Source organism: Centroberyx affinis, unplaced genomic scaffold, assembly GCF_046629955.1.
Source record: "Centroberyx affinis isolate AG114_WGS23_722 - 3 ecotype Tasmania unplaced genomic scaffold, CSIRO-AGI_Caff_v1 ptg004599l_1, whole genome shotgun sequence".
Lineage (NCBI taxonomy): Eukaryota > Metazoa > Chordata > Actinopteri > Beryciformes > Berycidae > Centroberyx > Centroberyx affinis.
This window is the reverse complement of record NW_027282213.1, coordinates 371,921-386,051: the sequence shown is the minus strand read 5'-3', so window position 1 is coordinate 386,051 and position 14,131 is coordinate 371,921. Positions and strand designations below refer to the sequence as shown.

Sequence of the window (14,131 nt, the reverse complement as noted above, 5' to 3'; positions counted from 1 at the left end):
ATTACTGCTGCTGCATCCTCCACCCAGCCTGCACCTGCTGTTGTTCTGCTCTGATTGTATGCATCCTGGAGGGTCTTTATTTCTAAATTAGTTCCCATGGGGCATTATTTGCATTACTCCCTGCATCATATTTATCATCTGCTATGCTGTATTGCTGCAGCAGGGAGCATCACCGAGAGTAGAACCAACGCCAAGTCAAACTGTATTGCCATCTCTATTTGTAATGAATGGTTAAGCAATGCTGTGAGTGATTCCTGCCTTTCTGCGGTGCTAAAATGTAGTAAAACGTTATGGTAAAACGAATCTAAGCATGCATGGTTACTAAATAGATATGGATTATCTATCTGCACACTCCAAGACCTGCTGCTGTTTCAATAATCCCAATATCTGTGAACACTTTGTGTGGTGTGCATGTGTGAGTGCATTTCATAGTATTCATATCCAAACGTACTAATCGTTTCACCCTCCTTACGTGTCCTATAGGGCAATCCTGGACCATCTGGTCCCGCCGGCCCTCCTGGTAAAGACGGACCCAAGGGTGTGAGGGGAGACGGCGGTCCCCCCGGCAGACAGGGTGACGCTGGGCTCCGCGGTCCTGCTGGTGCCTCAGGAGAGAAGGGAGATGCTGGAGAGGACGGTCCCCCTGTAAGTTCATAATGCTCCTGGGTCTCTACAAGCTCTGTAGCGTCTTCTTACCTTAAGACACGGAAATATCACTCGACTCCTCCACTGGCACCACCACCACCCACACATATAGCCACTCACACACACACACACACACACACACACACTCTCTCTCTCTGTCTCTCTTGACCGCACGTCTCCTTGCACACCGTGAAGATGACCACAGGTGAACACAGGCATTACGGTGAAAAGAAAATACTTTGATGAGTTTGCTTTCTACTTTTCAATCGACTTTTATGTAGCTCTGTCAGCCCAAAGAGGCAATTTCATCAGTAATGGACAGCAGCCTAGCGCGTTCTCCATTAATACACAGAGCTGTCAGTGTCCATCACTGACTATAATAGCAGACCAAGACATATCACAGGCCGGCAGAAACCCAGTGACAGGCAGCCTGATGACAGGACCTCAGGCTTTTATCTTGCCTGCACTCAACATTACATATACATCCAACATAAACACATCACAAGCCCTGACAATATAATAACATATCAGAGTTGATTGTATCCTCAAACATAAAGATACCAGCTGTGTCAAGATCCTTCCCATCTATAGATTATTCATATGAAATCTTGAGCCACAAATCAACACATCATAGCCTTTGTCAGACCGAATTGTATCTCTGAGGAATCACATCGAGTCAGGTATTTATAGTAAACACATCTGAAAGGTTAAGGGAGCTTTCACTGTTGCACAGCAGGACGTGGCAGAGTGGACTGTGGTCGTGTGGCTCAAGTAGACCAGGGAGACGAGAGAGAGGCGGTGGGAGTTGATGTTGATCTGAGCTGCTGCATTTGAGGGTTATAAAGTCACAGGAGGAGGGTGTGGGGCAGAAGAAAGCCAGCGATCTTTGCAGGAGTAGAGCAGAACAGAGATAAATCTTGTTATAACACAACAACATGAAAACCACACACCATAACACAATATTACAGAATTCTGTAGGCAAAGGTAGGGATGGGACAGAATGTGACAATATGTATCGTGGGTCAGACAAATGAATTGCAATATTAGCTACATTTTATTCTGCTGTAATAATCACAAATGAGACGGCTTGACCATCACAATTTCACAAGCTCTCCATCCAGATTATATTATCTGCACTTTGTAGGGACATTTTTAAATTGTTGTTTACATTCTAGCAAGCCAATGCCATTGCTAGAAAGATTTGTGGCTCAGGAATAAACATAATTCTTCACAGTCATACTTTGTTGTCACTGAACTTTTATTTATTACATCATGTCGTGGTTGTATCGAATCGTGAACCCCATATCGCGTATCGAATCGTATCACGAGATAAGCGTATCGTCCCATCCCTAGCAGAAGGATATATGATAGAAAAAAATTAAATGTTTACTTCTTAACTATTGATACCTTAACTATACAATTATCCCTTTCCCTCCTGTTGTTCTCTCCTCCCTGCTCTTCCCTCTCAGGGTCCCGATGGTCCCTCAGGTCCTCAGGGTCTGGCCGGCCAGCGTGGTATTGTGGGTCTGCCTGGACAGCGTGGTGAAAGAGGTTTCCCCGGTCTGCCTGGACCATCTGTAAGTACCCTAATGATCACCTTATGAAATTATACAATCTATCAAATGTTCCAAAATGGTTCTAAGTTAAGTTGTATGAGTCGTATGTATAAACGTTCTTTTTGGTTTAATTATGAGACATTTCTTACACTAAACCTTAGTTAGATTGTCTGTTAGCGTTGATGACAACATCGCTGCCAATGAGTCATGGTCTTGACAAGGGATATTTCTCTTTTGCTATTGCAAGTGACATACTGTTCTGTATCCTTCAATAAAATAAACTGGCTGTTAACTACATAAATATTCATAAATCTGCCTTAAGATCACAACACTGACTGTTTTGTACCTCAATATTAGGAATGGTAGACAACCCGCAGACAGCTTCTGTGTCTACTGAAGTGTCCTAATTGGACAAGAATCATAATCAAAATCTCACATGAACCAGGACTCGTCTCCTGGTGAACCGACGCTTTTTGATATATGACATGAGACAAGAAGCTCCCCTGACTAACAACATCTCATACTATTTGATATATGACATGAGCCATGTTCCCTACTTACAGCATCTCAGGAGGCGCGTCCGCACCATTAATTATTTATCAATGCACATGAAAGAGAGGGAAAGAAAGTGGGGGTGAGACAAAACCCACTCAGGAATGCTTCAAGCAGAGAATATACTTTTAATGATGAAGTTCTGTTAATCTGAGGATATCTATGAGCTTCTGTAGAGAAGAGGTTTCTACAAGTCGATCTCTTTGAAGGTAGCAACTGTGTTTAGGGTTTGACTGATATGGGTTTTGAAGGCGAATACCAGTACCAATTTTTATGCACTGAAGCTGCTGACCAATATTTTGTGCTGATGTTCTATATTATATTTGACCATTTTCATGCCAAGATATTTAAACAAAAAAAAAAATCCTCAAAATTTCAATGATCCAGTGTTTTCCCCAAATTTTATTCTTTTCAAGATGGAAAAGCCTCTGAAACACATTTACATCATGAGACACTAAAACTCTCCTATAAAACTCACGCTAATGAAATTCGTACATCAGGTAAGCAGCTCTTTAAGGCAGGGTTAGGCAGATTTTACTGCAGATATTTTCAGACTGCTACACCTAAAGCTGGTTGAGTAAAAGCATATCCTCACCTCCATCATATCAGCAGTGGGAAATATTTTTTATTTTTAATTGAATGGCCAATATTGGCCTGATATATCGGAAAACCAATATGCTGGACTAATGCTAGCTGTCGTCCCACAGCATAAACATTTACAATTCATTTGGATGTTAGACTGAATGTATAATCACAGACCACAGATACATAAGAAGGGATGCCAAATTCATTCATGTGCTGAATATATTATCCACTTACTCCATCAGAATTTTAACATAAAACACTATCGAAAGAAAACCTGACAGTTGAACCAAGATCAGTTTACAGTAGAGCCAACCTCTTCTCACTGTTTCATGACTCTTTGAAATGTAGGAAAAATAGCTTCACACGCAGTAGCATGTATTTTCATCTGTGTTCTGAAGCCAGACTTACCTTAGCTCAGTGGTAAACCCATGACAACAACACAATGGCAGCAAATACACTCACATAATATGGAGTGTGAATGAAGTTAGTGGGTGGATCAATTAATGAATTGTGTTTTTGTGTCAAGTTAATTCATGATGTGTCTTGCAAATTATTACTTTGAGTTTGAGTGTAGTAAAATCCCTGTTGCTCACCCTCTAACCATCGTCCTGTCCTCTCCTCAGGGTGAGCCTGGTAAGCAGGGAGCTCCTGGCGGCGGCGGAGACCGCGGACCCCCCGGACCTGTTGGACCCCCTGGACTTACTGGACCTGCTGGAGAGCCTGGCAGAGAGGTCAGGGAATGGCCCACACACAGCATGGCTGTTTTTGATGCAACTCTGTCACCTTATATCTAGTCCAGTGGCTCATAACTGTTGTTATCCCAAGAATAAGATTAAGTAAATTTTGGTCTCAGCCTGGGGAAGTTGATTGAAATATACTGCTACTTTTGTCATGTATGGACCCCTAGAAAAAGTCCTCTGACAAATTGTGGGTATGTTATCAGTACATTACGTGTACGCCTTATTATACGCTTATTTATTTGTGTCAAAATTGGACTAGGGTTAATTATGCAATGGATCAGTATTCTGAAAAACAGCTCACTTAGAGGAAGTAGAAGCTACTTAACACGCAATATTGTTTTGTCATCTGACAGGGCAACGCTGGATCTGATGGCCCCCCTGGTAGAGATGGTGCCACTGGAATCAAGGTGAGATCAACTTCATCAGAATTAGCATCTAGCAGAGATATTATACTAGGTCAAAGTGACTGACCGTATCTGTTGTGCACTGATGTCTTATTTTAGTCTTGTGTGCCGTAGGATATTACTGTATATTACTATTATTATTATTATTTCAATGATTCTTTAGTGAGGGGAGTCAATCAACACCAAGTCCAATTGAGATGTGTTTACCTGAGTTAGTCATAAACTGCCTGTAAAAAAAGCGTGTATTTTTGAAAATGCAATAACTTTAAATGCAACCACTCAAACAAAATCTAATTTTAACAATGTCTTCATTAAACATCTTTGATCATATGTGTATATAGAGGAAATTTTGTTTTATGTCAACATTATTTCCAAATACAGCGTAGACTGTGGACAGTAATGTCTATATTTGTAACCTCCTTTGCCATGACTGACTCTGCCTGTGTTGTGCTCTCTGTGCTTCAGGGTGACCGCGGTAACACCGGTCCTGCTGGCGCTCCTGGTGCTCCAGGCGCTCCCGGTGCTCCTGGCCCAGTTGGTCCCACCGGCAAACAGGGAGACAGAGGAGAGGCTGTGAGTACTAACTTAACTGAAATCAAAATTGAAAAAAAACAAAAAAAAAGGTACTGTTCCACAGAGCATTCATGGTGAGGATGTCTTGCTCTTTCTTATGAGGTGGAAGTTGTGTGAAAATGTAAGGTGGGAAGTTAATTAGATACTGCTTAGTAAAGAACAGACATGATTTGTATAAAGTGACTTATTTTATAAAGTGCTGTGAACTATAACAAAATGTTCATAGCGGGGATAGGATAGGAGGGTGTCTCAAGTGTTTCTTTGCCTCGATGACCATGGTGCCATATTGATAGATGAACAAAAATATCTCTCATTTATTGACTGCTTACATTTCAGCAGAGCTTTATTAATGTCTTCTATTTTACTAACTTTATCAGCTCAAATTGGCTCGGTGTCTCTAAATGCTCCTTAGTGTTTAAGTTGTCTGTATTCCATTGTAAGTCAATGGACACAGTCGGCTTTCAGAGTTACCAAGATGCTTTTGGAAAGTCGGACCCTGTTCTTAAGCTACAGCAGCACAGATCGAGTAAGACAGGAAGATGACAGCACCATATGAATCCATCTTGTTGAACACACTGTATAATTCAAAGACAGAAATAGAGACAAGGGGGCAGGCAGATTATGAGTAAATGATTATTTATTGAGACAAGAGTGATATGTACGCACATCAGCATGTAGGTGCTTGGCTGAGGGCAACACGGAAAAAAACAAACTAAAATAATTTTTTAAAAAGGAAAACTGTCAGTAGATGACAGCATTCCACCCATAAATATAGCAACATTTATATCTTAAATGCATCTTTTCAAAGCAATGCTCCAGGAAACCTTTCCAGCACTATATTTCTACTGTAAACTCAGAACTTTGTTTCATTTTTCTTTCTTAGGGAGCCCAAGGGCCTGCTGGACCTTCAGGACCCGCTGGAGCTAGAGGAATGGCTGTATGTATATTTTTGAATATTAACACACACACACACACACACACACACACACACACATACAGCACACACATATATATTCAAGCAAACACACACACACAAAAGTTTTGCATTCTCTCTGGCCAAAGCAAATTAACACAGAATTGATGTTTCCATTGCAAAATTTTACCCAAGGTTTCACAGATATATCCTAATTATCCAGACCACATAACTCAATTTGTAAAAGTATTATTCTTATAATTCAAAGCAGAATTAAGACTTGAAAACTAGAAGGGCACTCGGAGAGTGCAGGTTTATGCTATTATTGCTTGTTCGTGAGTCGGATCCGGATCCGCTCCAAAATTTAATGGGTTCTTCCTTGGCCCATGCTACACCCTTCCACAATGTTTCATGAAAATTGGGCCAGTAGTTTTTCTGTAATCCTGCTAACAGGCAAACAAACAGTAAAACAAACAAACGGCACCGAAAACATAACCTCCTTGGCGGAGGTAATAACACTAGTCAACAGGCAAACACTACAACGCGAATATAATAAATTGACGGGGGAAATTCTGAATCCACGAGCCACTGCGGCCAGTTGACAAAAAAGTTTCATGCCCTATTTATACTTAGTTAGTTTTCCCTGACAAGGCTGTTGTGCACTCCTTCTCAGGGACCCCAAGGACCCCGTGGAGACAAGGGTGAGGCTGGAGAGGGTGGCGAGAGAGGACAGAAGGGACACAGAGGCTTCACCGGTCTGCAGGGTCTGCCTGGACCTCCCGTAAGTATCCACACTGAATGTAAACATATCTGTATCCTAGCTCTGTTCCAAGCAAAGGATATCATACAGGATCGTTGAATTGATCCTTGCTTTGGCCTTTGATTTTTGCCTTGTCATTGTCCCTCTGACATTCAGTTCCTCACTGTAGCTGTAGGAGAGTATAGTATTCAACTACCGTGTTTCTATATTTATCATCATCATCATTATCTTTTCTCCTCTTCAAGGGTCAAGCTGGAGACCAGGGTGCCACTGGACCTTCTGGACCTTCTGGAGCAAGAGTGAGTACAAATATTTATAAAATACTCAAAGAATAAGAGTGCTGATCTGAGAACTGTTTGCCTCTTAAGATAAAATTAAGTTTACGTGGTCATGCGATCTGACAAATGATCCTCAGTCGGCATTTGTGCTGTGAGAAATCTCATGAATATTACATTACAATATGCATTAATGCATATTCCTTTCCAGTAATTGAATCAAATTCGGTTTTTTTTCACATGCAAGGTCTTTAGAGCTTGATATTGACAGCTTTTCTCCATCTGTGTATATAGGGACCACCTGGACCTGTTGGCCCCGCTGGAAAGGACGGTTCCAACGGTCTGCCAGGACCCATCGGACCCCCTGGACCTCGTGGTCGCTCTGGAGAGACTGGTCCCTCTGTGAGTCCCGCTGTCACATTGATCTTCTAACGCAGAAATTATAAGAGGCTAAAAAATACTCCTTAGCCGGTAAATGGGCTCTCTCACTTGAGACCTACCTGAATCACATTAATTTTTTCTGCCTTTTAACACTCAATTGCAACCATGAGTTATGCATAACACGTACGTTACATGCACATTGCAAATTATGTATTCACGAATACAAAGTGCCTTCACAGGTGGAATAAATACATATTGTGTATTCTGATTCAAACAGGAATAGCTTTTGACTGTGCAAAATTCACACCGCATTATATCGCATTATGATTCCCTTTGCTAAATCATGCCAGTGTTGGATATGGAGTGAGCGCCTTGAAAAGTGTAATGCAGTAGATGAAAATGTGTCCCATATGATGTAACGTGGCGATCCACACTCCTGATTCACTTTGCAGTAATGCAGCCGATATAACCCTCTTTCATTTTTTCTCTCGCTCTCTGTTTGAGTTGTAAAGGAATATTCTATGGTTGCGCAAAATTGACCGCACATGCTGCAGCATACTTATAACCATCTGAATCATATCCTAAGTGACGATGGAAAATTCTTCTGTAACACGCATTTACATTTATATATATCTATCTGATGCTCTTATCCCGAGTGACTCACAATGAGTGCAGTACTACTGTTGTAGTACAACGGTAGAATTAGCATCAGTTGTTAGATCACCAAAATTACAAAGGGTCGGGGCGGTAGAACCCCTCACAATATTCCTGTGACCATAGAATGATCATCTAAGAGTGAAGTGCTAGGATAATAAAAAATAATTACAGCTAAGGAGAGAGAGAGATAGAATATTTTTGAGAGCAATTAGTGTGAGTTTTGAACGAGTTTTCTACATCTGTGACAGAAGATGGGGGGGGATTTGTCTTTTCCTTTGGAGCAGAAAGGTCATTCCACCATTGAGTGATGACTACACAAGAAAGGGAGAGCCAGGTATAACCCTTCCTTCTTTCTCCCCCATTCCTCTTTTCCTCTCAGGGTCCCCCAGGAAACCCCGGACCCCCCGGTCCTCCTGGTCCTCCTGGCCCTGGCATCGACATGTCTGCCTTCGCTGGCCTGTCTCAGCCTGAGAAGTCCCCTGATCCCCTGCGTTACATGAGGGCTGACCAGGCCTCCGGAAACCTCCGCCAGCATGACGCTGAGGTAGACGCCACGCTCAAGTCCCTTAACAACCAGATCGAGAACATCCGCAGCCCCGAGGGATCCAAGAAGAATCCCGCTCGCACCTGCAGAGACCTGAAGCTCTGCCATCCTGACTGGAAGAGCGGTGAGTGACAGGGAGAGGAATTGGTCAAATTGGGGTGAGACAATAAAATAGACATTCAGTTATGTGTTGTTGAAGTTACAGTATATGTTGGCAGTTCAAGTTTGGTAAAGTCTGGATTTGGGTTAAGTATAGTGTGTGTAGTGTGGGGGCGTTTGGATGTGGATGATTCAGAGTCCATTTTTTCAAATATCAGCATAACATGACAGAATTCTAAGATAAATTTCCAAAGATTGTCAATTATTTTTACGTTGTCTTTACATTGTGGTCCTCCCTCTTTCCCTCTGCCTGTAGGAGAGTACTGGATCGATCCTAACCAGGGCTGCACCATTGACGCCATCAAGGTCTTCTGCAACATGGAGACCGGCGAGTCCTGCGTTTCCCCTAAGCCTTCCAGCATTCCTCGCAAGAACTGGTGGTCCAGCAAGAGCAAGGACCGCAAACACGTCTGGTTCGGAGAGACAATGAACGGAGGATTCCACGTGAGTCGTTAACATGATTTCCAGTCTGCTATGCAATCAGTTAAAGAGTAACTAAACCCCAAAGCCAAATCTTTGGTTAAGCCTGACATCTGATGGTGAAAAGTAGGGTACTGAACTGGCCATCTGCTATTGGCTGGTCTTTAGTGCCAGGTGATGTCACCACCTGTTGTTCTCTATAGAAGGTGACATCAGCTGGCACCAAAGATCAGCCAATAATCAGATTTCACCACTTTGGGGTTTAGTTACTCTTTAAGCTGAGATATTCCCTCCAGTGCTGTTATTAGTGTAATCAATCAATCTTAGTCTCAGTATGAGCATTTAAGCATAAATATGAGACATGATCATGACAGTTTCTATGATCAAAATGATTGTAACAGCCATCATAACACTGTTATTCTCACTTTCCCCTCTTCCCCCCTCACCGGCGGCCCCATGCAGTTCAGCTACGGCGATGACAGCCTGGCGCCCAACACTGCCGCCATCCAGATGACTTTCCTGAGACTGCTGTCCACTGAGGCTTCCCAGAACCTCACCTACCACTGTAAGAACAGCGTGGCCTACATGGACGCCTCGACGGGCAACCTGAAGAAGGCCGTGCTGCTGCAGGGCTCCAACGACGTGGAGATCAGAGCCGAGGGCAACAGCCGCTTCACCTACAGCGTGATGGAGGACGGCTGCACGGTGAGTACTCACACGCATCGGTACATAATATAATGGAACAGACAAGCAGTACACAAAGAGAAGGACATACTCACACTGGTACACAATACACTATGAAAGGAAACAAATTCACGCAGTGTTTTGTTTCGGTTTCCCTCGCTTATGCACAAATGAGAGACACTCAAGCGCCGTCTCTCGCACACTCACCAAACCAATCTCATTCTCTGGCGGTCTAGAGGTGTCAAAGGTCATCTAAAAATTGTTGCAATTTTTCCCTCTCCACAGAAACACACAGGACAGTGGGGCAAGACAGTGATTGAATACAGATCGCAGAAGACCTCCCGTCTGCCCATTGTGGACATTGCCCCCATGGATATTGGTGGAGCAGACCAGGAGTTTGGAGTCGATGTAGGAGCAGTCTGCTTCTTGTAAAGAGTGAGGGAATCGAAAAAGAGAAAGAAAGAAGTGGAAATTAAAAAAACAACAAAAAGATGAGAGAAGAACACACTTCAAATAAAGGAAGAGAGAAAGAGAGAAAAAGAAAGATCAAGACACTTTTTTTAAAATGGGACTTTTTTTCTAAGTAAAAAGTGCTTTTCCAAGTCGTACTCCGTAGGATATCTGCACTGAATGGCACCAGCAACTGTCATCTGTGATTCATCCAGCATTGCCTCCAATTAAATCGCCCCTTATGGACACCCAGCATCCCGCAGAGCCCCCACCCCCCCTGGGTGAACAGCGACCCCCCCCCACGAACAAGAAGGAGGAAGTACGAGGAGAGTGAGGGAACATGCCAGGGAACGAGAGTGAGGAAAAATGTGTTGGTGTTATTTATTTATTGTTTAGGTTTGGGTCCCAGGTATGTTAGGACTGAGTGTGTTGCTAAGTAAAAAAGCCCACTTACACATATTAAAAAAGACCCTTATCCTCCAACATCCTCTCTTACTTCCTCCTCTTCCCCACCCCCCACCCCCCACCCCCACTCCCTTACCATATCCACTAAAACATACATATCTTGTTGAAACCAAAAATCTAGCTACGTTCGAAAGTGCAGGTGCTCCTATTTCTACCACCACAGTGTATCAGAAAGTTACTGTGTATTATAATAAAATCAATGGTGCTATTGTTGTAAAACAGTCTGTATTTTTTAAACAACCAGATACTGATATGTAGTGACTTGTATATATGTATATATATGTATATGTGTGTATACATATATATACAGTTTCTCAGAGAGTACATTTCACCCTGGGATTTTGTATTTCAGTGTGATAAATGTCCTTGTCCAGCGTTCCCTGCCTTGCCCCACCCTCCTGCTTCAGCCCCCATACATAAACAAACATGTCCATGATGAATTTTTTTAATCAAGACATGTCCAATTTGGACTGAATCCTGAATTTAATTTTCTTTTTAGTTTTATTTTTTTTTTTTGTTTTGATATTTTAAAGCTACCTCACACTAAAAAAAAAAGCACGAAGCAAAATAAGGCCTTTTACCCCTGAATCTGAGTTTACAAACCCAAATATCAGGCAAAATATCAATGTGACCCGTATTGTGAGAAGCCTGGTCATGAAAGCCCGGTCTCTGCTGCCCCCTTTGCTATGACCTTTGACCCCATCCCTCTCGACTTCCTCCCATCAGTCCCTAGCTGTCCCCTCACACAGGACGTGCCCTCTGCCTTGGCACACACACATAATTGAAGAGATTTGGGGCATAGCTTACGTGATTGCTCCAGTTCTACATCACTACTCAATCCACTGCTCCCTTAGAGAGAAGGGAGTCACCGTCGGCCAGTGCAGAGGGTGCATATGTGTGAGGTTGTGTATATTTTTTATTATTAATAATAGTATTATTATTAATAATAATAGCATTATTATTATTATTATGATCATGACTTGTTTTTGTTACGTTTTAATTAATGTAAATTGGAAATAAAAGACAAAACCAAGTAACAGACTGAAGTCGCTTTTTATTTGATTTATTTTCTGTTTTGTTTACCCCAAGTTATTTCTCCCCCACATTTGCAAGAAATATCTGGGGCAACGGTTTTTACTCTCCCCTAATGTTTTCCCTTTTTTCTGTCAGTGCAAAATTCTTGAAAGAAGTCATACTTAACCTTATTGCTGTGCCCTATTTCCATTATGTGTTTTTGTGGTGGTGGCCAGATATTTTTCCAGGGGGAGAAACGGCTTAGAGCGCTCAAGGAAAGGCAGTGGAGAGATGGATGATAGCCGGGCCATTTTGTTTTTCTTTTGTTTGTTGGTGATAGCAAAAACAAGCAAAAAGTTGGAGAAGGAGGTGGTAAAAGTTCATATCATGTACTTTTTTTGTATATGTAAAATAGTTTTTCAATTATTTCCATTGCTTTTAATGCATGGTAGAGTAGAAATGGGAAACACTGCCAACCATGATCAGCACATTCTGTGAATTTATATTGTCATCCTGTACTTCTTTTCTCCTATTCATTTTCATTTTCTTGCCTGACCTTTCACCTTAGCAATAAAAGGTAGAAGCATTTCTATGAACAAAACAGAGCCATGTTTGTTTTATTTTTTATATATTTTGTCGTTTTTTTTCCTGAAATCACTTTTTGATAGTTCATTTATTATTTAATGTATTGGTTTCCAAATCTATGATGTAATCCTTGTTTGAATAATTATTGGCATACAAACAGGAGAGAAAACAAATCACCGGGACAGAAATACATCACCAATAAAAAATTCTATACAAAAAACCACACACAGAGGACATGCTTGGTTCTTGTGTTTTTGGGTTACTGGCATCCCAAATAACTGCACTGGGGTTTCCACAGCATCTTGGCACTAACAGCATCTATGTGCCTATGATTTGCCAATGTGGGCCAAAGATGATCTTAATGGTAGAGATGCATTTGAGAAACTGAACCCTGGTATATCAACATTAGATTCATGATTTGAGACAAACAGCTAACATCTAAGAAATACTCTGTTATCTAGAGTATGTAAAGTTACACCAACAGTGCGCCACAGGTTTATGAACAGAGATGCAGTTTTGTAAGTCACAGGACAATATCCACCTTTTTATTCCAAGATCATGGCCCATGATTTGTTGACCACGACATACCAAAGCCAATATAGCTTTTACACTTTTACCAGTTATCATAACAATATCAACATCATTCTACTCGCAGATTTTAATTGATTCTAGCTCTAATTCACAGTATATCTTAACCCTGAACACCACAGTCCTCAACCAACCAGAATCTTTCTCTGCATACCATAACAAAGCACACATACCACATGTAGCACATTAAAGTATAAGTCAACCTATTCTAAGTTTTAACTTAACTCTTAACTGCTTTACCAGTCAATTCCCAGATGAGGAAAATGGAATACAGTTACGTGTTTATGATATTCATGAACACTTAACAAAAGGCTGTAACTGTACATGTTAGACACGTGAAAAACATCCTCTTGACCACGGATTAAATGAAAAACTGTCAAATGTCAAATTGAGAGAGGCCTTTTAAAATTCATATTAGTAACAGTGAAGAATGACTAATACTCATACAATACACCCCCCGCCCCCTTCATAAAATAATGCTCCACAGGTATTGCCACAGCAAATATGATTACAATGAAGTGAAATTAGAAAAGGTGGCTCTTAATCCAGTCGAGTTTTGTTCCATTTATGTGGAACACTGAGCCGGATATTCAGTGTACCTATACGCATGCCGCTTTTCAGTAATGGCATTAAAGAGCCTTAACATCACTGGCATTAAATGTACTAACTGAGAAAATTATTCCATTTATTATCAAAGAGTTTTTCGCATTTTCACAGTGAAAAAAAATATCAATTATGAGACAGTCTACGCGGAAAATAGAGAAATGGAACAATTTGTACACAGCAGTCGGTGCAGAGAGGTCTGAAAAAGCGGCACTCAAGAGATTAATTAAAATCTAAACTAACAGAGCCTCTCTCAGGATAAGGGGCTGCATTAATCTAATTTCTAACAAAGAGTATCTTAATAATTTAACCCTTTTGAAATTTCTCAATATCAGAGACGGCTGTATGTACACTAAGCTGGCCAGATATTTTAGAGCTGATTGCTTCAGCTTGGAGACGAAACACTTCACCTCCAGCTAGTCGCTTCCTGAGAGTATTTTTAGATCAGCAGTTCTCACTGGCTTAGTGACCTTTTAATGGGAAATGCTTATATAGCATGCATGGAAAATCAATCATATCAAAGTGAAAATTACTGTATGATGCGCAAAAACACACATGTACTAACCACACACACACAC

The 14,131-nt window shown here is 41.4% G+C and overlaps 1 protein-coding gene across 4 annotated transcripts in view; it reads left to right on the top strand.

Annotated features, from left to right (window-relative positions):
- The window catches only part of col2a1b (collagen, type II, alpha 1b), a 53,089-nt gene extending 40,510 nt beyond the window's left edge, over positions 1-12,579 (top strand). For all 4 annotated transcript variants that reach the window (XM_071544554.1, XM_071544553.1, XM_071544551.1 and 1 more), the window contains 13 exons: positions 484-645; positions 2,115-2,222; positions 3,962-4,069; positions 4,432-4,485; positions 4,948-5,055; positions 5,939-5,992; positions 6,642-6,749; positions 6,974-7,027; positions 7,298-7,405; positions 8,421-8,709; positions 9,001-9,188; positions 9,627-9,869; positions 10,134-12,579. In XM_071544554.1, coding sequence (XP_071400655.1) covers positions 484-645; positions 2,115-2,222; positions 3,962-4,069; positions 4,432-4,485; positions 4,948-5,055; positions 5,939-5,992; positions 6,642-6,749; positions 6,974-7,027; positions 7,298-7,405; positions 8,421-8,709; positions 9,001-9,188; positions 9,627-9,869; positions 10,134-10,280 — 1,731 coding nt within the window. In that variant the 3' untranslated portion in view covers positions 10,281-12,579. The remainder of the gene's footprint in view (positions 1-483; positions 646-2,114; positions 2,223-3,961; positions 4,070-4,431; positions 4,486-4,947; positions 5,056-5,938; positions 5,993-6,641; positions 6,750-6,973; positions 7,028-7,297; positions 7,406-8,420; positions 8,710-9,000; positions 9,189-9,626; positions 9,870-10,133) is intronic.
- The last annotated feature ends 1,552 nt before the right edge of the window (positions 12,580-14,131 follow it).